General features: G+C 33.1%; 5 protein-coding genes across 8 annotated transcripts in view; 2 read left to right on the top strand and 3 right to left on the bottom strand.

Moving 5' to 3' along the window:
• Positions 1 to 143: 143 nt before the first annotated feature.
• On the bottom strand, positions 144 to 4,373 carry Pi3K59F (phosphatidylinositol 3-kinase 59F). Its single transcript, XM_033467832.2, has 10 exons — positions 4,068 to 4,373; positions 3,616 to 3,810; positions 2,893 to 3,322; positions 2,638 to 2,733; positions 1,977 to 2,528; positions 1,410 to 1,885; positions 1,153 to 1,341; positions 913 to 1,088; positions 764 to 838; positions 144 to 693 (listed from the first exon to the last, which is right to left on the bottom strand). The coding sequence occupies exons 1-10, from the start codon at positions 4,136 to 4,138 to the stop codon at positions 293 to 295; spliced, it is 2,661 nt and encodes an 886-aa protein (XP_033323723.1). The 5' UTR covers positions 4,139 to 4,373; the 3' UTR covers positions 144 to 292.
• Positions 4,374 to 4,721: 348 nt separating this feature from the next.
• Positions 4,722 to 6,837, top strand: LOC117219013 (uncharacterized). Its single transcript, XM_076520770.1, is given in 5 exon segments — positions 4,722 to 5,009; positions 5,176 to 5,760; positions 5,763 to 6,178; positions 6,255 to 6,491; positions 6,581 to 6,837. Coding segments are annotated over 5 exon segments (1,530 nt in total). The 5' UTR covers positions 4,722 to 4,931; the 3' UTR covers positions 6,795 to 6,837.
• Positions 6,838 to 7,135: 298 nt separating this feature from the next.
• mus301 (mutagen-sensitive 301) lies at positions 7,136 to 12,190 on the bottom strand. The gene is made up of 17 exons (XM_076520767.1): positions 12,058 to 12,190; positions 11,564 to 11,950; positions 11,234 to 11,477; positions 10,957 to 11,135; positions 10,704 to 10,880; positions 10,489 to 10,585; positions 10,113 to 10,309; positions 9,887 to 10,032; positions 9,204 to 9,438; positions 8,969 to 9,109; positions 8,472 to 8,889; positions 8,233 to 8,390; positions 8,063 to 8,158; positions 7,827 to 8,000; positions 7,649 to 7,762; positions 7,438 to 7,572; positions 7,136 to 7,353 (listed from the first exon to the last, which is right to left on the bottom strand). The coding sequence occupies exons 2-17, from the start codon at positions 11,930 to 11,932 to the stop codon at positions 7,264 to 7,266; spliced, it is 2,970 nt and encodes a 989-aa protein (XP_076376882.1). The 5' UTR covers positions 11,933 to 11,950; positions 12,058 to 12,190; the 3' UTR covers positions 7,136 to 7,263.
• A 155-nt stretch (positions 12,191 to 12,345) lies between these two features.
• l(2)k09848 (WD repeat domain 74 lethal (2) k09848) lies at positions 12,346 to 14,939 on the top strand. 2 transcript variants are annotated; one of them, XR_013033099.1, is made up of 9 exons: positions 12,346 to 12,534; positions 12,657 to 12,804; positions 12,893 to 12,988; positions 13,076 to 13,382; positions 13,458 to 13,555; positions 13,741 to 13,942; positions 14,034 to 14,294; positions 14,370 to 14,704; positions 14,823 to 14,939. XR_013033099.1 is itself a non-coding variant. In XM_076520769.1 (8 exons), the coding sequence occupies exons 1-8, from the start codon at positions 12,477 to 12,479 to the stop codon at positions 14,424 to 14,426; spliced, it is 1,227 nt and encodes a 408-aa protein (XP_076376884.1). In that variant the 5' UTR covers positions 12,346 to 12,476; the 3' UTR covers positions 14,427 to 14,939. The 2 variants fall into 2 exon arrangements, 1 of the variants encoding a protein (XP_076376884.1); XM_076520769.1 differs by having other exon boundaries at positions 14,370 to 14,939.
• The window catches only part of SNF4Agamma (SNF4/AMP-activated protein kinase gamma subunit), a 260,410-nt gene continuing 251,432 nt past the window's right edge, over positions 14,917 to 23,894 (bottom strand). For all 3 annotated transcript variants that reach the window (XM_033467829.2, XM_033467828.2, XM_033467830.2), the window contains 7 exons: positions 19,188 to 19,325; positions 18,957 to 19,109; positions 18,694 to 18,872; positions 18,411 to 18,614; positions 18,158 to 18,304; positions 17,980 to 18,073; positions 14,917 to 17,883 (listed from right to left, as the gene is read on the bottom strand). In XM_033467829.2, the coding sequence (XP_033323720.2) occupies positions 17,603 to 17,883; positions 17,980 to 18,073; positions 18,158 to 18,304; positions 18,411 to 18,614; positions 18,694 to 18,872; positions 18,957 to 19,109; positions 19,188 to 19,325 (1,196 nt within the window). In that variant the 3' untranslated portion in view covers positions 14,917 to 17,602. The remainder of the gene's footprint in view (positions 17,884 to 17,979; positions 18,074 to 18,157; positions 18,305 to 18,410; positions 18,615 to 18,693; positions 18,873 to 18,956; positions 19,110 to 19,187; positions 19,326 to 23,894) is intronic.

Raw genomic sequence — 23,894 nt, 5'->3', positions numbered from 1 at the left:
GAAGAAGCACTTATAATTACATCCATCTGTTATGAAGTATAATTGAAGTGACTTATTTAAAAGATATTACTTGCAAACATGAAGATTCAAGTTTTTTTTATTAATATGCAGTTTAAAAAATTGTAAAAAGTGTGACCCGACTATTTGTTATTATCAAAGATTTATTACCTAAAGTAATCCCAAAATACAATAAATTATATTAGATTTATAGATGTATGGTCATTTATATACAATATGTTATAATTGCAATAGGAAGGAACACAGTCTTCGTGATCATTATGTTGATTTAAATTTATTTTCGCCAGTACTGTGCGAACTTATGTAATTGTTCCACTAACGCTGCCATCACAGCTGTCACCGACAAGTCCAAAAGATTGTGCACATAATGCACTGCTTCTTCATCACTCAAATCCAAACGCAGTTTATCTTGAACTTTTTTCACAGCTTTATCTGGCTCTAACGCTATGTCTGGTACACTGGCGTCAACCATTAACGAAAATAGATTTAATATTAAATTCGCGTGCCTGCGCAAATGCAAAAACGCAGTGTAACACTGTTTTCGGAACTCATGATAATGTTCCGATCCTACACCTCCCATTGCTTCGACCATTTCTTTGCTTAATTTCATCGGTGGTGGTAAAGGTTTTGGATCTCTACCCAAAATGTAACCAAAATCTATATGAAAGAGTTTTCCTGCAATATAAATATCGGTTAAGTTATTCATAATTATCAACGCTTTTATCTTATAATTTGAAAGTTTTACCTGAAGTTGTCAAAAGCAAATTATCTAAATGCCGGTCACCAACACCGAGCACGTATGTAATAATACAGTAACCAGCTAAAATATAAGTTTGTTATGCAGTTTATGTAAATCATAGTAACCTAAATCATCTTCTAAAAATGTGTATTTACCGCAACTTCGCACATAAGTATCCATAACTTCAGGTACAACACCGTAGGGCCCAGTTTCGGAAGGATGATGTTTACGAAAAAAGCTTAATATAGAACCCTCGCTAGCTAAAACTTCTGCAACCGTCGTAGATTCAATAAATTGTAAAAACCCATGTCTAGTACTTGTTGCAAGTACTCTGGAAATAAATTAATTTTCACTTTAAATAACAATACATCATAAACGATTTCAAAAATACTTGCCTGTACGGTGTAAGTTTTAAATCTAGATTTTCTCTTCTTAATAATTTATCCATAAGTGCTATTGTTTGTAAGATTAATTGATCTTGTCGCAGATCATCGCCATGTTTAAAAATCGCAATATATTCGCTATTGTCCGTTGTCAAAAATGTTAATTTTGAAGGCATAAGTGCTGACTTAAAAAGACTCGCTCTAAAAGCAATAAAATTAATGATTAAAAATGTATATTTTCTAAAATTGAAAGTAAAAAGTTACTGTACCTTTCCGGAATGATGCCTTTAATACAAATTTCTGGATCCAAGGGGAAAGGTATTGGTTCAAAATTCGAAAAGTTTATTTTAAAAGTTGGATCAGGATCTGCCAGTAAAGCTCTGAGTCTGTCAGTTTTCTTTTTTCGGTTACCGCTTTCCCTTGCAACTGCTTTCACAAGTGCTACTAACTGGTCGATGAATATTTTTTGGCGTGAGAGAAATGCTCTTCTTTTTTGCCAAATAGCATTTCCTTGAGCTAGCATTGTCGAAAACATTGCCATTACAGTAATGTACATTTCTTTAACGCGTGTGTCTTGTTTCACACTTATGGCTGGGTCATTTTGATCTTCGCACTCGATTGAAAGATACCAGTAAAAATAATTTGCCAATGTGGTATTCTGACATGCACGAGTGATCAGAAAAGATGCTAAATCCATAAGGGAATCTTGATTTATTGAGAATTTCCCACTCTCCGATTCATTGAACTGCAAATTAAGCATACTATTTGTAATAAGTCAAAAATTCGATTTCTATTTTATAACACTATTTGTAGACACAAGCTGTGAGAATACTTACATTTATTATAGGTGTCGAAGAAGAATCATGAATCTGAGTATCTCTATCTATTTTCTCAACTTTTTCGGATTCTTTTTCTTTCATTAAAATTTGATGTGCTCTTTTAATACTTTCAAAATCTTCATACTTTAAAGCTTGTACCAACTGTAACAAGTATAACATCAAGTCATCGTCTGGGGCTTGATTTAATCGGGCTATGGCATATCTTCTAACAGCTGGATGAGTAAATGCTGGTCCAAGCAATTCTAACGCATCTTCTGGGTCCGGCGGAGCCCACAGTGCCAACATTTCTAATGCCTGTCGTTCTTCCCCAACAACTTTCCAATTCACGCATTTAACAAATTTCGTTAAAGCTTTATTTTGACTGGATAAATAAAACCTGTATTTCCAAATTAAATCCTGTTCCTCGGTAGACAGTGCTGTTGTCGGGGGATAACTTAATATTATATTTAAAGCATCTCGTACACTCGAAGTTGGTTTTAATTCTCTCGTATGTCCTCCACTACGTAAACTACGAGCCAATTTATGATGTTTCGCTTCCACAAGATTTTCCTAATAATAATAATATACTGATGATAAAAAGCTGATACATTTATTAAGAAATATTTTTGAAAGTTTGAAAATACTTTTGTGTAAAGAATAATTAAATAACTAGATTTACTTGTAAAATCTCATAATCAGGAAGGGTTACCACATCTGGTTGTGATCTGTGTTGTACAACTTCATCTCCATCCTTCTCGTAATATACTATGGAGTACTAAAGTAAAAGAGTTTATATTAATATAATAAAAAAAAAAGTGTAATACGGAATTGAATACAATTTGACAAAGCGATACGCAACTAATACATAATAATAAAATTTGAACTTTGATTCTAATATCAATAAATTTATGGATCATGATCAAGTTTTACCTACCGGTATACCATCCATGGTAGCTTCTGGCAACTCAATCATTAAGTACAAATACTCAGATGCTCTCTTCTCTCTTTCATTAATCAGTTCAATTTCCCTGAATGTTAATCTATCCAGCCAATCAACTTTATTCATTTGCCCATATCTATGTTTCTTCACAAGTTTTGCTAATCGCTGCATTTGTTCTTTCCCATGATCCCTAGTTTTTCCTGGAGTACTAGACAGCATACTACCATCTGCTTCTACTCCTGGCCACACTCTGAGGTCTAGCATTCCCTGTCGAAATACGCCATGTTTCCCAAATAAAGATATTGTGGTACCCCCCACTGGGAGTTGCCTTCCAGGTCCGGCACAATCATAAAGGCTTATACATAACTGAGCATCCCTTGGTAAATCAGAATATGAAATGGGTAGCGTCACCCATTGATTCCAGCTATAAAGAAATTAACAAATAATTATATGAAACTGTTGATTTCAAAAGCTTGCCAAAAATGGAGAAATGTTTTTAATTATGAAAACTATATAAAGAAATGGTAAAACTAGTACATAATTATACTGGCATAGTTAAATGAGAAAACTCAAATTTTGAAATTATAATAAAAAGGAGTACAAGAAAAACGAAAGTCGATAATTTACAGAAAGATATCTGACACGATTATTTTTAGAGTTACGTCTTTATCAAGTTTTTACGATGTTCAACGACATTATACAAAATGTTATACGTACTTCCAACGTGAAGTAAAATGTTTGTAAGCTGTGTGGACAGGTAAAGCGAGAGGTCTGCCACTAGCCCACACCTGTAGAGAGGCAGATAAATCTCCGCGTCCGCCATTAACACCATATAGACCAGAATATTTTAATAAGGGGTCTATAAGTAACTTATCATACTCTGGTCTTTGCCTTTTGCCTTCTAATGTTCCTCTGAAAAAAATTCTAATGTATTAAGATAATTTACGTAAAGAAGATTCTTTGTAAAGTTGTGTGTACGGTGATTAAAAATTTAAGTGTCTATTCGTCATCAGGATTATATGTTGTAATCCGATCGCATATTCAACGGTACTGTTAATGATCCACTTGTTTTCGTTACTAAAATATTTCATAACGTGGTCATTATAGTAACCCGATACCAGCTGATACTGACGTTTAGTGTATTCGACACACGTACAATTGAATCTTACATTTTAATTTGTATCTTCGTATCTAAAGATGAACTGTACACGTAGAAAAACTTATCATTAATATCTTCCATGATAATATAATTTACGAAATTCCACGCTGAACGCGTTCGACTACTTTACATCCGACATTATTCTACCGCGTCTTCCGTGGTTAGGTACACTTAGGTACGTGCATAGCTGCGCATACTACGTGAAAACATTTTTAATGGACAGATGGAAATCGTGGAAAAATTATCACATCGTGACATCTATGACGTTTCCGATAACATATTTTTCTTGTACAAAACATATCTAGTACCACAGACAAAGTATCAGAATAGACTGGTCACCATATGGAGTTTCATGTTACACGATCTGAAATACCGACATCGTTAAGAGGCTAGGATAGTCACGTGATCTTACGGATTTGGCAAGTCGGTGCCTGCTTACAGATTTCGTTACATAAATGGTATTATCTAGAGATGTGCAGCTGTTTGATAAATACGAGATGGAGTCACCGGCGTTTTCTATTAGGAATTAAAAAGAAACTCACAATTCAAATTGTATTCTAGCATTATATTGTAACGAGCATAACATTCTAGCATTACATTGTCACGCATGAGCAGTTCAGCAGAGAGGGGTGAAAATAGGAGTGCCAAGAATGCTCTCATGTATGCGATTAGTTACGTTGCGTCGGTCGACTACGCTGCTCTCTACTTCTACTCTGCTGAACTGCTCATGCGTGACGTCATGAATGGAGTCACGTGGCAAGAAATAACAATGAATGCTTGGTAACGGTGATCAGATGTGCGATTGTTTCATAAATTACACGAAATAAAAATTGCAGCACTTCCTGACTGAAAAGTGCACGTGCAAGTAAGCAAAATGGGAAAAAAGTTAAAGAGGGATACTTCTAATAAAAAGAAGACACATAAAGATCTTGACAAAGAAAATATTTCTAAGGTAAATTATTAGGTTGGCTAAAGAGTTTTCTTGTATTTTTTATAAATTAATTGTCATTCCATTTTTCGAATGGTCCCACGTTTTAAGAATTACACATTGAAAATATTCAAGAAAATATAGTATACATTTTTACATAAATTTTATTTATTTTCATATTGATCAAAAGAAGAATAACAAACCTGTTAAGATTAAGGATCAAAAAATAAAATTTAAAAATAAACCTAAGAAAAGTACACAGAATCTAAAGCAAAAATTGAAAAAGTTACATAAAAATGGAGGAAGTCGTTCATCCTTAAATATTTTTAATAGTAATATTGCAGATGTAACGAATATAGGAAAGAAGGTAAAAGACAAGAAAATGAAGGTTCAAAACAAAGGTGCAAAGAATCAAGAAAAATTTCAGAAAAATCAAAAAAACATAAAGCAAAAAAATAGTGGGAATCAGTCTTTTAAACAAACTAATATAAAGAAAAATAATGTTACAGCACTTGGAAAGCAAGAAAAAAGCTCTTTGTTACCAAATTCAAAGGAAATAAGCATTGGTAAGCATAAAAAGACAAAGAAGCAAAAGCAAATTGAGACTAATGATAAAACAGGAAAAGAAAAGTCATTAACATCGAAGAAAGAAATAGAGAACAGAAAGGAACTTCCAGTTGCTTTCTTAGGAAAAAGTAATAACCCTAAAATGTTATCAAGGCGCTATAATTTAAATTTAAAGAAATTAAAAGACTTGCTACTAAAGACATTGAGACTAATGATAAAATAGGAAAAGTAAAGTCATTAACATCAAAGAAAGAAATAGAGAAGAGAAAGGAATTTCCAGTTGCTTCCTCAGAAAAAAGTAATAACCCTAAAATGTTATCAAAGCGCTATAATTTAAATTTAGAGAAATTAAAAAAAAGCCTTGCTGCTAAAGAAATTCTGGCAGAGTCAAAGCCAAAAGCCATCGCAAAAATAAATCCTCTAAGAGAAAGAATGATGTCTAAATTAAAAGCATCCAGATTTAGGTATTTGAATGAAACAATGTATAACAATAATAGCTTGGAATCAAAAAACTATTTCAAAGATGATCCAGATTCATTTAAAGCATATCATGAGGGATACAAACAGCAAATTGCACAGTGGCCATTAAATCCTCTTGATGTTATAATATCATCTATTACGAAAATGTTAGTGAAGAATGTTAAAAAGTTATCGGTTTAATTCTTAAACTAATATTTTAACATTGTATCATTATTATTACAGGCCGAAAGATTATGTTATTGCAGATTTTGGTTGTGGAGAAGCAAGACTTTCTACTTCGGTCACTCAAAAAGTACATTCCTTTGATTTTATTTCTTTAAACGAAAATGTAACAGCATGTGACATGGCACATACACCTTTATTAACTAATAGTGTACACGTTGTTGTATTCTGTTTGTCACTTATGGGATCTAATCTTAAAGATTATATTATAGAAGCAAATAGAATTCTTAAACAAGAGTAAGTATTCAAAATACGCAGTATATATCTTGAATGTTATAGTTAATTTTCTTAATTTAATCAAAATTAATGTAAAATGTGTTTTTCAGTGGTATTTTAAAAATAGCTGAAGTTGAAAGTCGATTTGACAGCGTGGAAGATTTTATAAAAGTATTAAGTGACTATGGTTTCCAAAATATTTTAAAGGATTTGTCTCACAATTTGTTCTACTTCTTGGATTTCAAAAAGCAAAGAGACATAGGTCGTAAAAGATACAAATTATCTCCTATTACGTTGAAATCATGTTTATATAAGAAACGGTAGAGTTTAAAATACAAAAATATTGCTGGATGTCATTCAAAGATAATTTGAGTTTGTGTTTATTTTAAAAAATTGTTATTTTTATGTTTATTACATTTTATAAGGTGAGTATAAATGTATAAATATTTATAAATGACTATAAATATAATATTTGTACCAGAATGATTTGATATTAGTTATCCTTAATGCAATATCAAATACACTTTGGATTTTTAATGTACGTGTCAGCTTAAACAATGTGTCATTTCTTGAAACACATTGATCTGTATGGCACAATCTATAATGACTGATGTAAAAGAATAGGAAAAGTTAATTGAGTATCTTATATAAAATATTGTTAACCATTTAGGTATACAAAACGAAATGTAGTTTATTTTTATAATTATAAAAAATAATTTATAATGTATGTATGTACAAAACTGCTAATTTCAAAAAGCTTCAATTCATATTCATATAATGAAAGTTTGACAACTTATGATACTGTTAAAGTATTTATGTCTATACCATCTAGAATATCTTCTGTTTCATCCTTAAGATCTTCTATCTTTTTTAGTATCAATAACTGTAGGATAAAACAAAATTAAAGTTAAAATAGTAATTTTAAAATTATAATTATTAATATAAGCTCAGCTAATGAAAACATTACTTTAGCAGCTTCGACAATGTGTATTGATGCGTTTTTACTTAAATATGGAATATTTTCTCTTAAATCGGCCGGTTTCACTCTGGCGATACATTGTAATGTTTTATAACCTGCATTATACAATTGACGTGCTCTTCCCTAAGTAAAAAATATGCAGGTATTAGAATTTGTGCATTAATGACCGTTATATGGAATATATCTTCGTTGAACTTACAATTTTCACTTGTGGTAACTCCATTAATACCTCTAACTCTAGAGGACAGCAATAAGACAATCGTTTACTGAACACATCTAATATATTTCCAAATGACCAAAATTCTTCCAACTCCTAAAATGATTATTCAATTTGTATAAAGAATTAACTCATAAATACAGATGATCTAATAATTTACCTGACAAAATCGAACTACAGAAGAAGCAAATGAAGAAACTCCTGTTAAAAGGTTTTGTAAAATACCTCTATTTACTTGATATTTGTCTGCTATTGTATAAACTGCATGATGTGTCCACAAGTCATACAATATTAATGTTACGTAAAATCGTTGAGTTACTCTTGGTTCCACATTCTGTTAGATTTGAAACGATTTAAATAAAACATGTTTGTTGCAACAAAAATATGATTGATTACCTTAGGCATTAAGCCGTCGCGTAATTTGATAATGGATGTCTCGTTAACTCCAAGAAGTCTTGCTGTTTTCATTTGTGTCTCTGATAAATTAGTGACCTAAAAATTCAACAAAAGCTATGAACATTGTATAAAAAGAATAGATCTAATAGCACATAGAAATAATTAATTACCACATCATAATAAATGGATCCGATTGGTTTTATTTGAGACACAATATCGTATGGAGTAACAAGATATAAAAGATGCAAATAATCGACAAGAATTAAGTGTTCCTGTGCTCTTTGTAAATCTGTGTACAGTGTATACGCAGAGTTCATATCAATATTACCTACAATATGATATTAAGTCTGAGAAAATGAAAACTGCAAAAGATTTTCATACTTTCTTTAATAAGTAAATTTAGTTCTACCTTTCATAGCAGCTCGCCCCAAGCTACAAAGTTCTAATTCAGTTTCACCCAGCAGTGTAACGATTGTCTTTTTCTTGTTGATTTCTGTGACTTTATTAGCAGAGTCTTCATCTTGCGATGGGATAGCAACACTTACGTTCGGTTTGAATCCTCTATAGCTTCGTTCCTGCTTAACTTTCATTACACCACTTTTTAAAAATTCTGTTATTGCTTTGTCCGCAACATGTTTTATGTTAACATCTAAACGTTGTTGTTGAATATTGAGTAAAGTGCGTTTTGATAGTTTATGTAACTGAGATCTAGTTTTCGCTATAGAAAACAATGTAGCACTTAAAATTAAATTATTAATGCCTCTGTCATTGTCAACGTGTAATTTACTTAAACAATCATCCATTTTAGACATTAAAAGTTCCTTCACCTACAACAAAGAAAAAAAAACAAAACTTCTAATATTTGATTTATGTGATATATTGTACTAGAAGATATAGTATTATTACCTTTAATAAATCATTTTTTTTACATATTAGTATACTTTCTCCAATATTTCCCATACCAGCGCGACCAGCTCTTCCAATCATTTGTTTGTATCTACTTAAATTCAAAAACTGATTGCCTACATACGGACTTCTTAGTATTACCTGTAATATTTGTCGAAGTTAGGAGACACAGATCTTTTTTTTGGCAGACACAGGACACTTTTTACGATTCAAAAGAACTGTGCTAATAAAGTACCCTTCTTGCTGGTAAGTTTACTCCAGCAGCTAATGTTGACGTGCAACATATAACACAGATAGTTCCGACTCTAAAAGCGTCTTCTAATAGCCGTCTTTCTTCGCTTGTAAGGCCAGAATGATGATAAGCTACACCAAATTTTATAGTTCGACGCAATATAGGACACAGGCCTTCCTCGGTTTGAAGCGCAGTTAATAAATTTTGCTTCTCATCCTTTTTATGTTCTTCCAACGATCTGAAATTTATACGTCCAGGATGAGCAGTAGGTAGTACTGACAGTACAATCCGGAGGATAATGATTCTACATACAAAAATGTAAAATATCTTTTCATTTAAGGCTCCGTTTTCGAGAAAAATTAGATTGACGAAATAATACTATTGAATAAGAATCAAGGTGGCGTGTCTGGTCGTGACATACCAATTCTACTACTCATCATACAACAAGCCATGCAAATTTGACACATCTTTCAACTCACTTTTCTCGAAAACGCAGCCTTAAATGAAAATATGTTGTTCTTTTTTCGACTTGTTTTTGCATGTAGAATATCCTCTTTTCCGGTTGTACTGTCAGTTACTGGCCTAACCCTGCATATATAATACTTAAATACATAAAGAACGCATCTAACATTGATATGAACATATTAAAATTTCAAAATTTTAAATTGTAAAAAAATATATATCACCTGAATAAAACTTTAGTTAATAACAAGGCAACATTTTCACAATTCTTACGACTAGAACAAAATATGAGACAGGAATCTCGTGGAACTACATCCATTACTAAACCTCCAATTCTGTCTGGATCGATGATTGCTGCATCATTTGAGTACTTATTAAACAAAAATACAATTAAGAAGTAGCTTTTAAATTTTTTACAGTCAATAAATCGATTGAAGTAAATAAACATACACGGTAATTAATTTTCTTTAGATCTGTTAAGAGATCTTCGGTTTTTAGGTCGAGTAGCCAAATGTTATCATCACACTTAACATACTCTTTAATTTCAACAGGTCTAAAATTTCCAATGTATAAATCTGCATTCAAAAAGTCCGCAATTTCTTTTAAATTGCCTATTGTTGCACTCATACCAATAATTTGAAGGTTTTCTAAAATATGCAATAAGATATTATACAAGTTGTCTCCAGACTGGCGAGTAATAAAGAAAACTAGTTGAATTTACACGATAAAAATAGGTGGAAAATTCAAAATAAAATTTTGTAGTAATCCTCTTCTCTCTAACTACAATTTATATAATATATCTCATTTCTTTTTTATTTTTTCTTACCATTAATATATAATGCTGTTGTTAAGAGAACTTCTAATGTTGCTCCCCTCCCACCTTCTCCAAGTAGATGCAATTCATCCACAACTATAAGACCAATCTATAATTGTTCAAGTAAATATTATGTCATAGTTTTATTATTATATTATAATAATGATAGTAATATTATATTATAATATTACATGTCTTATACTTTTTATTAGCATACTATTACCTACTTCATTGAAACGATCTGCTTCAATTAAACTGTTGATTAAACCCAATGCCTTTTCTATGGTGCACATATATATAGAATTCTTTTTTCTGCGTTTTTTTGGTGGATAGTGGCCTCTAACTCCTGCATACTCCTCAATCAAAAAATTTAATTCTAAGGCAAACGGTGCCATTGCTTGAACCTATAAATTATAAACAAGTAACCATTATTTATAAAAAAGTAATCTGTATCGTTATAGTGAACAAATTGATACCAACTTTTTCTTGTACTATAGCAACATATGGTAATACAAATATTGCATTTCTTTTATTACATATCACTTCTTTCAGCATTAATATTTCTGCAACTAAAGTTTTGCCACCACTTGTTGGAAGGGTATAAATAAAATTTTTTCGTATTTTTATTGCATCTGAATTTAAACACTCATCCTGCCAGTCTATAAACATTACATAACGATTCTGAACACATTGAGTAAGTCAAAACTTGTTAATAATATCATTAAAATTTAATAAGTATGAAATAAAATCTACTTACCATAAACTTTATCAATACCCCTCATTTTTAATAAAAGGTCTTTTACAGGATCTGGTAATCCATAAAATGTAGAATCTTTTTTAAGCTTGCAACGTATTTTGTTTGGAATATTATTATTGTCGCCAATGGTTTGTCTTTTTAATAAATTCTTGTCCTTCCATTTATCATGAGACACACATGTGGAATTCATGATATCGTTGGAAACTGTTTCTTCAATAAGGTTTTCACATTTTGAAATAGGAACCTATTTTATAAAAAAGAATAGGCAATAAAATGTCATTAAATGAGCAAATATTATATTCTCAATTACTCTATCAAGAAATATATAACCTGGGTAAGACAATTCGAGGTATCATTTTTTTCATTAGAAGAAATTAGTTGTGTAAATGACACATTAAAAAATGTTTCATCTTCCCAATGATTAGCTTCATTAGTAACCGTACAAGAGGTGTTTAAAATACTTTTCTCCTGAATGCTTGTTTTGGAATCATTATTGTCGGCAGGTGGTAATCTTTCAGATTCCTTATTCATTTCAAATACATCATAAGCACTCCATTCATGTATATTAGGGCTAATAGATGTTTCAATATTTTCCTGTTCTATTTCAATATTCTCGAGTACTGTATCATCCATAGAAATAATTGAATTAATAGCTTGTATTAATGTACAATTCTCATTTTTCGGTATATCTTTGTACATGATCCTTCTTCAAATAATCTAGAGAAAATATAATTTCACTATCAATTGTACGAAACACAAATAAAATAATAAAGAATTTAGAATGTTTTTATTTAGAATGTCAATATGAATGTATGTACACTTACAATAGTCATCTCCCAGTTCAGAAGCTTTTTCTTCTCCCAATTCAAGAACGTTTCTAACCCCACCACTCTACTGCGCATGTGTGTATATGCATCTTCACGCAGTTGCTTTAGAAAGAAAACGGGAGATGATCAAGAGGAGTTATTCATTACAAAATTTAATCAAACTTGATATTGAATATTCAAAATAGCATTTCCATAAAATCTGATTTTTTTGTTGAAATATCAATCAATCATTTATTAATATGTACGCATACGTAATTACATGAATTAAAATTTTAGATTTATCGATTTATCGATTGTTCGTTCACAGCTCGTGTACGAAACGTAAACTTCATTGTAGTAAATAGTGTTGAGCAACCACATGGTTAACTTTACATCGATTTTAAATTGTATTATTAAATCATCTGTATTTTTCGAAAATGTATTCGAAAGACAACTATGATATTTATGTAGGTGGCAAATCAGGCGTTTTCAAAGGTATTCTTCATATAATTATGATAGATATTATTAAGTTTTATCTTAAAAAATTCATTTACCACTAACGAAAGAAAGAACTGATTACAGAAGCTTTTAACTGATCTTTAATCCCTTGTTTACAGGTGTACAAATAAACAAAGAACAATGTGTAATGCAAAACATACAAAATTTAGTATCTATAACACACAATGACAGTGTCACAACAATCTCATGGGGTGATGATGTTGAAAAAGAAATTTTGATTGCCTGTGGGACGAAAGAAATTAGGAGGTTATATATAATAAGTAATTTATCAATTAAATAGTCATTAAGCTTTTTGACCATATCAATAAGTATCTTAAATCTTTTTGTTTTACAGCGTAAAGGTCTATGATACCGAATGTTCAACATTTACTTGTTCATTTTTCTGTAATGTTGGTACAGGAAAAATAAATGGCATATCAAGATACGATGAGTAAGCAATAACTTTTTTAAAAGTACAATGTCTCTTCCATAAAATTTTTGATAGTAAATTTTGACATTTATGCAATGAATACTGTAGAGCTATTCTGACTGCAGTCGAGTCTGGAGAAGTAAAGCTATGGCGATTCGATGACGAAGATGGAGTTATAATAAATGCTGGTAAAAATTTAGAGAGAATGCGTCACTCCAAAATAAATAAAAATATAATAGCTACTGGTGGCAACGAGAATATATTAAAATTATTCGATTTAAATAGACAAGAGAAAGTATTCACAGCAAAACGTCTACCCAATGATTGGTTAAATTTGCCAGTGGGTATTTGGATTTCTGATATTGAATACCTTCCTGGCACAGAGCAAGTCGTCACAGTTGGCAAATATGGACATGTATGAAATTTAGTATTTATAAAATATTTTTATTGTTACATTTCAACTTATAAAGATTTAATTGATTCATTGAAGGTACAATTATATGACCCAAAATCACAGAAAAGACCTGTTATAAATTTGGAAGTCAAAGATGAAGCGTTCACAACTTTAGCTGTTACATCGAGAGAAAAGTATGTATAGTATATGACAAGACTGTGAATCATAAAAACAGATCATTAGGATAAATTCACTTTCTCGATTAAGGGATATTGATTAATTTAAAATGAAAATGAAACTTATATTGTAATAATTTGTATTCATGTAGTACTCATAAAGGAGGACTGGTAATTTTGTAATAATGTCTTTTTTATTGCAGACAAATTATAGTAGGATCTGGTAAAGGTAAAATGAATCTCGTAGATTTGAGAAAACCAGCTAAAGTATTGAATACATACAAAGGATCTGTTGGTGCTGTAACTGGTATAGCTTGCAGTACAACAGAACCTTATCTTGTTAGTGTTAGTTTAGATAGGTATTTACGAATACATCATATGAATACGAAGAAATTATTAAAAAAGGTAAATTACTCTAAAATTTAATTTAAATAATTAGATATTCAATTTATAGAATGATTTACATTTATGAATTTATTTTTATACTGTATTTTAGATTTATTTAACTTCAAGGATGTCATGTATGTTGTTGCGTTCAGATTTTTCATTGCCAGAAGGTACTTCGATGACTAAAAATGTTGAACAAATATGTAGCGAGAGAAATAGTACAAACCATGAAAATGAAAAGAATGAACAAACATCTGTAAATAGTGATACAGAATATGATATGTTGTTCAAAAATATGCAAGTAATCAACAGTAAGGAAGATAAAAAGTTGGTGAAAAGAAAGAAACATTTTCGTTTAGACAATGAAAAGGTAAGTAATTTAATATAAAAATTAAAATTAATATTAAAGAAAAATAGTACAATCTTTTATTGTATTGTTTTATAGCCAATGTCTCCAGTTATTTCAAGAAAATATGACTCTAAGAAAAGAAAATCACATTAATAGTGAGTGTAAATAATTATAAGAAGACATTGATGGTTTACGTGAGAGTAGATCCATGCATAAGTCATAAATAAGATTAGTTACTACATTTTATAAATCAGAAAACTTTCAAATAAATCATAGATGCATAACTTGTATGAAAGAATGTATATATATACATATTATTACTTTACCTGCAGAATTCTTGAAAAATAGGATTGTCAACGATTGTCTTACATCAAAAACAGTTTGAAAATTTTGCTCCATATAATAATCTTAAAATAAATTAAATTTACGATGTAAGTTATTACTGTAATTATTACTTGATGTTACTACTAAAAGATTGGTTGATAAATCCTTAATTAGGAATTACTATATAGTAGATTCTTAAAAAATCAATGCAACAATCACTTGCAGGTAAACTGTTAGGATGTTCGAAAACAATCTTTGACGTATAATGAGGACATAGTAGGATTAATGAGGTATACAAGAGTGATCAAGAACGATAAAATAAAATGTTTCTGTTATGGTGTATTTTGTCACTCAGCAATTCGCTTTTTTTTCCATTTGTAACTTACACGTATGTACGAGGGACATGAATAATACGCTAATCATTTTCTCTTTTCGTCTTGGATATACAGTACTGAGACGCGACTAAAGTGTACTGCCTAATTTTATTCGATTAATTTTTGTTATTGTACAATTTATTCTTAATACCTTGTCTATATATAGTTTTGGTTCGCAAATGCAGCGTACACCGAGTTCAATAATTTCCTCGAGCGTAATAACAACTACCGCATACCTGTTTTCTCTCAGAATCTTCGTAAATTGTGCTTTTTTAACGCGGTTCGTAAATACAATATTGAAGTCGGGTGCGCTGCAGGACGTAGGCTACTCGTAATTTTTGTTAAGTCTAGAAACTAGAAAAAAGTGAACGTGACAACTCGCAAAGTTGAAACGCATTTTGTACTAAAAGGAAATAACGTTTCGCAACTACAGCACACTAAATCTTATTCGGCTATAATTTTTTTTTTCAGCTGTACAAAAATCATTGTCCACTACGCCTCCTGATAATACTAACGCAAACTTGCTTTATCCTGACTGGGCTTACATCTGAAATGGAATAGCTTTCTTTTCTTTTTTAACTCTTATTCTCGTAAACGTACCTAGGAATAAATTCACTAAATTACAGGCACTGTCTCCGTCAAGATGGAGTAGGTGGTTTCTTTTGTTACCCATATTTCTACAGAGCAAAATGGAGCTTTGCGCCAAACAGGAAATCATGTTCCTTGGGCACAGAGGCCATTTTATATACAAATTTTCACATATAGATGTAACACACAGATCTTCGCGTAATTCATTAAGTTCCACCTTTTCTTCGTGCAGTAGGCGTAGAATAAAGAAATATTTCGTGACGAAACTAGTTTCTTCAGTTGATCGTGTTTGCATAAGTATGCTTTCTACCACTTATTTTGTCGAGATTATGTATACATAATTTCTTCTTTTTTTTTTTTACAAACAGAATCAAGTGTAATTCGGTGTATTCTCAACCATCATACTGCATACTTATATACGTTATACGAAAAATTAGAATTAACATGATGACAATTTGCGTAAAATTATTTGTATCTATTCGGAAAAAAGTCGTTTTAAATAGTCGTTGGTTACACATGCAAATTCATAGTGAGATAAAACATGATCTTAAAACTTTCATTTCACATTTTATACGACGCCGATTACAATTTCATTCTCCATTATAAAATATACAGAATTTTGGTCAGAGATCACATAAAAACGTTGTAACTCGTTATTCGTACGTAAATCTTCACGTAAAGCAGATACAAACGGAATATAAGTGTTCAAAGGACGTAAAATTAAATTAAATTATATACATGTACACACAAATCTAAAATAAGTGTAAAATGAATATTTTCACAATCAAACTGTTTTGTAAGTAACTTGGGGTAAAGTACTGCGAATACCTCTAAATATTTCAAGCACTGATTAAAGATTGTGGTGGCAGCGCATGCTCAAGGTAAGAAAAGATTTTATTTACCAATGTTTTGTAGGCCTGACACTTAATATTTAGTGACATTTTCTCTTGTAAATGTTATCTTGTGACATACACAAAATAATGACATAAAAATCTAATGAAAGATTGCAGCTTAAATACATACAAACAGTGCCTTCCTGTAGATGAATCTTTTTTGAAGGGTATGTATCAAAACAATGATTCATATTGTAATTAGTATCATATTTCAATAAATTCATTCGATAATTATATCATAGTCGACTAATAACATAAAATCAAAAGCACCAGATCGGTTTCTTTTCTGTGAAGTGTGTGTCGCACAATTATCCTGTGCAATTAACTTAATTTCTAAGTCCGATTTGAAATATTCTTGGACAAAGAAATTATCCTTACAAATAATCATACCGGATGCAGATATTTAGAGGCTTTTGATTAAAACTATAGTATTCACTGCAGTAAGGTTATTGCATGGAAGGCCTTTGTAAAAACGGGGTCCATATTTATTCCTTATGGAGGAACACTCTTCAGTATACAGCTACTATTTCTTTCATATTTTGTGTACACATCTATTAAATAAAGTACGTTATATCTAGATCTTTGACCGGAAATAAAATACAAAGGTTCCAATATGAAAAAGCACAGTAGCATTATAAATGTAAAGGACGAAACAGTTATTTTTTTCCTCGAAATTCTTTTTGAAACATTCCCAGTGTACGATAGAAGAAAGGGCGTGGAGAATTCATACCCTGAGCAATTAATGGCGTAGCGATCGTTCCTGGCAAGAAGCTCGAACGTCTATGCTGAGTAGCATTTGTACCATAAAAAATTAAGCTTACTCAACTTTATATATTACACAGCGTCGCGTTTTATTATTGTTTGTCGCGTCCAGTAAAATTCGTTCGTAAATTTTCGCGCTCAATGTGATATAATAACTCCTGTTATAACAACTTCTGTCTCTAACTGGTTCGATGAGTACAGAATAATCGATTCGTGTGTTTTTCATAAATTTTTAAGACAATGGCAACCGCGAATATTAAAAACAGATGAAAAATACACGCTTGTTTGTTCGCTTCTTACCGCTGTTCCACTGTAAATTTAATCTTAATTTCACAGTGATAAACCGGTCACAGTATCATGCTCAATGGCATGACAAACTTGCATTGTCTCATTCTCCCCCTGATACAGTTACTTCCCGCCATGCAGGTTCTTGAGACTGATTTACTAAATTAGATTGAGGTTCAGACATATCTGACGCTGCTGGACTCAGCGGTGGACTAGGTGTCGCGGGTGCTTCTTCAGATTGGTTTACTTCAGCTGCGTCTGGTTCAGCTTCTTGTTCACCATCAGGAAGAGAAGCTTCCAACTGCACAGAACTCGGATTCTTTGATAGAGAGTCCTGTGTTCTTAATGATATAGAACTATTTTTATTGCTACTGCCATCCTCACCTGCAAATTATTATCAATTATTATAGTTGTTGTTGTTTCGATATTATTTTCATTAATTGCGTTCATTTTATGTGGAACTTTAAAAAATATTTCTACCGCAAGGCCTAAGAACGAGGTAGAAGAGTAAGTCGGATAGAGAAATTATACCAATCACTTTATCATCATCGTCAACCACTACTAGCCTATGGACCTAAAAAACATGAATATATTCTAATTTAATAAAATTCATAAATTATTTTATTTTTTATAAACAAGACGATAATAAATACTGTACCTCTGCCCTAACAATTTTTTCCATAATAGTAAACAGTGTTTCATCTAATTTACAACTTTGAACTCCCTCAAACCACTCATTACGATGCTCATTTGCTTCTCTTAATGAAACGTCTAAATTGTTATATGTTTTCTCTGCAGCTAAATTCTGAAAATAAATAGAATAAGATTATTTATGTATTAATAATAACAAGTTTCGACTTATGAAATTTTGATGAACAGTTGTGCTGCTAATAAATAGCTAATATACTTACAATAACATCAAACTTTGAATAAATGTTAACCAATTTGCCTTCAGTATCAATGATTGGCAATGCTGAAACTCTCCTCTCTACAAATTTCTTGAGTGCTAAAATTATGCTAGTTTCTTCTGTGGCTGTCTCAATATTATCAAATGTACCTATCCTTAACTCCCTCAGTGTTTTATTTGTAAATGATGGTTTTGGTAACTCATGAATCTGTTAAATTAAATCATTATAATGAATTTCATATTCTACTTATACATTGTGATTCTCATGAGTATTTTTCTATACTCACATAAAGGAAGAGGAACCTTAGTATTCGTTTATGTGTCAAGATATAGAGAACATTTCCAGTGTCTGGGTCTATCACAGGCAAACGATGAATTCTGTTTTGTACAAGAGTCTTAATGGCCTCGTACAAAGATGCATCTGGGCCAATGCTCACTAACGGATGAACTTGATCCTTCAAAACTTCTAAAATAGCAACGTTCATAAAAATATTTTCATTAGTAAACATTATAATTGTACATCTAGAAAAAAAACAAAAGTGGTATTTACTTCTCCATGTATCCAATTCGTGTTCTTCCAATTCATCCATTGTTACAGATGGGCTGGTGTAGTACATTTGCAGAATTTTTATAAAATCTGTTATTGTTAACATCCCCACAAATTCTTGCCTTGAACTGTCCCATAATGGCGCAGCTCTTACACCTGTACAAAAGATCAGTCAATACAGAAGATATAGAACAAAAATACTGAATTATAACAGAAATTAAATTTATCACTCACCGTTGTAGACAAGGGCGAAGAAGGCCTTCTTGACGAGGAGATGCGTGTCGAAAACGACCAACTTGGCACTGGTCGGTATTAGGTCGTAACATTTGTGAAATTTGAAAAACTTCACAAAGATCTGTGATTCGTCCTCCTCTGAAAGCCCAAACAGTTCACAGTAGAGTAGAGCTTTTTGGTTTCGTCGAAGCATGTTTTGTTTCGTTTATTATTGTCTTTGAACGATATCACAATGTCATCCCGCAAAATAACAAATAAATCGTTCTATTTCATTCTACGGTCCCCCGACGAAGCACCTTTCTTTTTTTCTACAATATTTATCAGAACATGTTTGAGTCACAGATTCATTGATTCGCCTACCGGGTTTCGGTTTCGGCTGACCTTGCCTTGTGATAGGTTATGCTGGTGCAATATCTGGCGCCGAATCGCATATTTTGGCGGAATATTTAAATTTCGGCGACAGGCAACGAGCGAAATTGCAAAAGATCCAAGATAAACTGGTTTTATAATAAATAAATGTTTGTTGAAATCATTCAACAATATTACATGTCCGCGTTCCTTACAATTTTCATGCACAAATGGCGATTATGTGGGTCACTAGTGCCTAATCAAACGTTCGCACGAGGGGCGATGATGTTATACAACGTTAAAATGAGCCAATTAGGTGATTGATTAGGCGAGATGGCGATGATCGCGTTATAACGTGCTTGAGCGAGAAGCGTATCTTTTATCGAGTAAAATCATTGTTACACGGGTGGGTATACCAAATGATAAGATATCATTATTATAATGTATTCACGATATAGCGTTTATAATTGTGTGAAGTTGAATTTTATGATGCTTAAATTGATTGAAAAAAACACGTATTGGGATAAACGTCCAGCCTAATCGTAACAGACTGAAATCATTTTTTGCCGAGATCGAACAATGCATTTCCCTTGGCTTCAAATAAAACCAATATGTGATAATTGAGATACTATTGTGAAACGTTTCCGATTCCGAATTTATCACGCGGGGATCAATTAAAAGATATTCTGTCGTTCTATCGTTGTCAATTAGTGCAACAACTGCCGCAGAGCTGCATACAATATACAATTCATTTAAGGACACTGAAATAGTTTCTTCAAAATAAAAATTCGTAATTAAACGACTAGTTCATTAACTAAACTTGTTATTTTCTTGCCAATTTCTTCTCGTTTTTCTCTTTATATATAATTATAAGTCTTAAGATCTTCAGAAGTCATTTTATACAAATGAAAATTGAATTGAGAATTCTTATAGAATGAATATATGTCTTCTTATATTCTACAAGCTCGCAAACCAAATAAATGCACAAAAAAATCCGTTGTCTATTCATAATATAGATGGTTTCTTGAGATTAAGGAATAAAGACGTTACCTACTTGCACGACAACTTGTTATAAAACACGAAGCAGCCATTTAATTAGTATCTTAGAAAATGGTTACTCATGCGGTACCAAGAAACTGTCTGAACACGACGAGTTTGAAATCGCTGAGGATGACCGCAACGTCTAATTACGGATATCATTCCACATGTGTACATATCTGGTTTGCAGATTTTCATATGCATCCATTAAATCCCGAACCGATCTATTCCCCTCACAGATATGTAATAATTACAAAATGCACGTGTATAATTACCAATAGATCACACGAAATAATAAAATAATAAAAAATATATATAATAAATATATATAATAAAATAATAAAATACTGTAACGTCAAGAATTAACGACAAAATCCTTATACCGACTTATATCGGTAATTGAATCTAAAAGCGATCAGGCCCTGTTGCACTTACGTAATGCACATAATGGGCGAATACAATTCGATCGATGCTGCTTACAACGCTTGTTCACATACAAATGATACCCAAGAGAGTACCGAAAAGAGAAAAGGGCACCTCGTCAACGAAGCCGGATAAAAACTGACATTGCCAGCAGCTCTATTAGCCGCGTAATGAATCGAACCTAACACCTGGCACGGACAAAATCTTCGAAAACCACCTGATTCGGTGGAAAACCCTAAGCAATCTGCAACAAATCTAAAAATATATTTTTAAGACTTATAATTATATATAGAGAGAAAAACGAGAAGAAATCGGCAAGAAAATAACAAGTTTAGTTAATAATCTAGTCGTTTAATTACGAATTTCTATTTTGAAGAAACTATTTCAATGTCCTTAAATGAATTGTATATTGTACGCAGCTCTGCGGCAGTTGTTGCACTAATTGACAATGATAGAACGACAGAGTATCTTTTAATTGATCTCCGCGTGATAAATTCGGAATCGGAAACGTTTCACAATAGTATCTCAATTATCACATATTGGTTTCATTTAAAGCCAAGGGAAATGCATTGTTCGATCTCGGCAAAAAATGATTTATTTTTTTGTCGTAATATTTTTTTATATTTGCGATAAATAGTAATTCAGAAATATATTTTACATATCAAAATTTTCCGACAGTTAGAGGCTGTACCAAAGTAACCGAAAACTGGCTCTTAATTTTCTCGACGCGCACACCGGACAAAAGAATCTACGACGTAGACTCTTCCCGTCGACACTTTAGCGCTGACCTAAGAGCTGCCCTAGCACCGCAAGACCGGCGAATTTCCGGGACGCGAGAAGAACTGTCCTATCAGGAGACCAGAAGCAACGATCTCGTTGCCTAGTTTCTGCTCGGCCGGATAGCGTGTCCTAACGCACCGATCCTCGAACGCTGCCCGTTCGAGAATCCCGTCCAATCACAGAGCTAGTAGAAATGCGACGCGGGACGCCGAGTGGCGAGGTACGTAGTTCCACTTTCGCCGACGCGCGATAGAAAGAAACGGACACGGCGGCGACCTAACCCTCTGCGCGCGTTCGAATCGAGTTTACGGGCGGAAAAAGTTGCTTCATCCGAGACCGGCGGAAAAGTGTGTCAGGCGAACGGGTAACGAGCTAAACGATGCAACAACATTTTCCCGCAGGCGTGCACCGTTCGCAGGAGATTGTTAACGGGAACTGTGGTACCGAACACTCGCTCAAGTTCATTCGAGTTCACTCACATAACCTCTATCTCTCTCTCTCTCACTCACTCTATCCCGGGAGAGAGAGCACTCGCTTGCACAATGAATTCCGCGACGAGCTTTTCACCACCGGCTGCGTCGAACTGTTCCGGACAAAGTTTCGCGACCGGACGACCGAAACACATATAAAAGTCGGCCGGAAAGAACGTACGTTCGCAGTCGGCACGCCGTGCCGTGATCATCAAGCGCAACTGACCGCCGAGGAGATTGTACAGCACTAACCGAGCGCGGTTCGTTCGTTCGGTTGCACGGACGAGGAACGCGGTACAAATATACTGGCGTAGGACAGTGACGGTGAACCGTTTAGACACGCCTAAGCACGTTGTCCTCTTTGGCCGTGGCTGCTATGCGGTTCGCGGAGCTGGTACAACGGCTAAGAAGTATTTATAAGGACAATGACGGAAAAAAGCAGCGTCCTTTCTGGCTGGCCTTTGTTGGCTCGTGAAGTGTTCGTTAGGTGCACAGTAGATCGTTACGATGCAGGAAAAGCATTTTTCTCTTTGCTGGATGGTTTGTGGGAACGCGTATGTTCGTTCGAATACCATGGAGCAGTATCGGTTCGCTTATGTTTTACGCGTCAACGAGCATTTCATGATTAACCCTTTTAAACGTTTTATTTATGAAAAAACGAGGTCTACCTTTTGATATACAATATATACAATATTATATATATTATAATATATTATATTATATATATACAATATTGATATACAATAATTTACGATATAATCAAATGATATAATTTGAATAAAAATCATGCGATACAAGTACGATATAAAGCCATCAAAATAATACAAAACATGGAAATTCCTTCCACTGTACTTTCTGATTTCGGTTAGTGCTAGAAGGGTTAATCCGCGAATTTCCGTGTAAAGTACAAATGCATCGGTTGCAGGCAACGGAAGTTGAATCAAAATTCATTTGTCCCGTTAATATTTTTTCATTGTATTGTGCTTTCCGTATTAATGTTACTCGCAGGTGCATAAAATTCGCGATCCAGTAAACAAAAACAGTGTTTTCGTCATGAATTGAAAATCGCGATGCTCAATTACAGCAATTTTCGTCCAATTTAATCCAACGCGGTTCTACGCAGTTTCGGTTGTTATCGTTGGAATATGTATGCCTGTGATTGACCCGTGTGCGTGTGTGCGTGTGCGTGCGTATACTAGAGCAGACCGAGCGTGCGTTGACCCACGCGCGTAAGGTGTACGCGGGAGCGTGAATCGATGACCCTGAATTTCAATTGCACATTGTTCTTAAAATGGAGCCGCAGGGGTCACACGCCGTTCGACGAACTCGGCCCGGCGACATCTAGAAGTTCGTTTGCTGCGCTCTCTCTCTCTCTCTCTCTCGCTCTCTTACTCGCGCTCTCTCTCTCGCTCTCTCTCTCTCTCTCTCTCTCACTTTCTCTACGAAACCGTTTGCTGGGATTATATAAATATAGCCTATCCGGGGTTCTCGACTTCGTAGTCGACCACGGCCGACCGCGTCGCGCTTGTTACGACGACTCCCGCCTACGTCCAGGAAATTACTATAATTCCGCAGCATGTTTCGAATCGACGTGATTTAAATAGGGCCCCCCATTACGATCCAATAAAACGACATTGTGTCCTCCAAC

This window comes from Megalopta genalis, chromosome 4, assembly GCF_051020955.1.
Source record: "Megalopta genalis isolate 19385.01 chromosome 4, iyMegGena1_principal, whole genome shotgun sequence".
Classification (NCBI taxonomy): Eukaryota; Metazoa; Arthropoda; class Insecta; order Hymenoptera; family Halictidae; genus Megalopta; species Megalopta genalis.
The sequence above is the reverse complement of the archived record's forward strand: the minus strand, read 5'-3'. Positions and strand labels throughout refer to the sequence as shown.

Coding starts and splice junctions, on each gene's coding strand:
- Pi3K59F (XM_033467832.2), bottom strand. CDS start 4,138: ATGGAAGATATTAATGATAAGTTTTTCTACGTGTACAGTTCATCTTTA. Junction 3,811..4,067: donor ACGAAGATACAAATTAAAAT/GTAAGATTCAAT, acceptor AATTTTTTTCAG/AGGAACATTAGAAGGCAAAA. Junction 839..912: donor TACTTATGTGCGAAGTTGCG/GTAAATACACAT, acceptor CTTATATTTTAG/CTGGTTACTGTATTATTACA.
- mus301 (XM_076520767.1), bottom strand. CDS start 11,932: ATGTACAAAGATATACCGAAAAATGAGAATTGTACATTAATACAAGCT. Junction 11,136..11,233: donor GGGTATTGATAAAGTTTATG/GTAAGTAGATTT, acceptor TAATGTTTATAG/ACTGGCAGGATGAGTGTTTA. Junction 7,573..7,648: donor AGTTACCACAAGTGAAAATT/GTAAGTTCAACG, acceptor TTTTTTACTTAG/GGAAGAGCACGTCAATTGTA.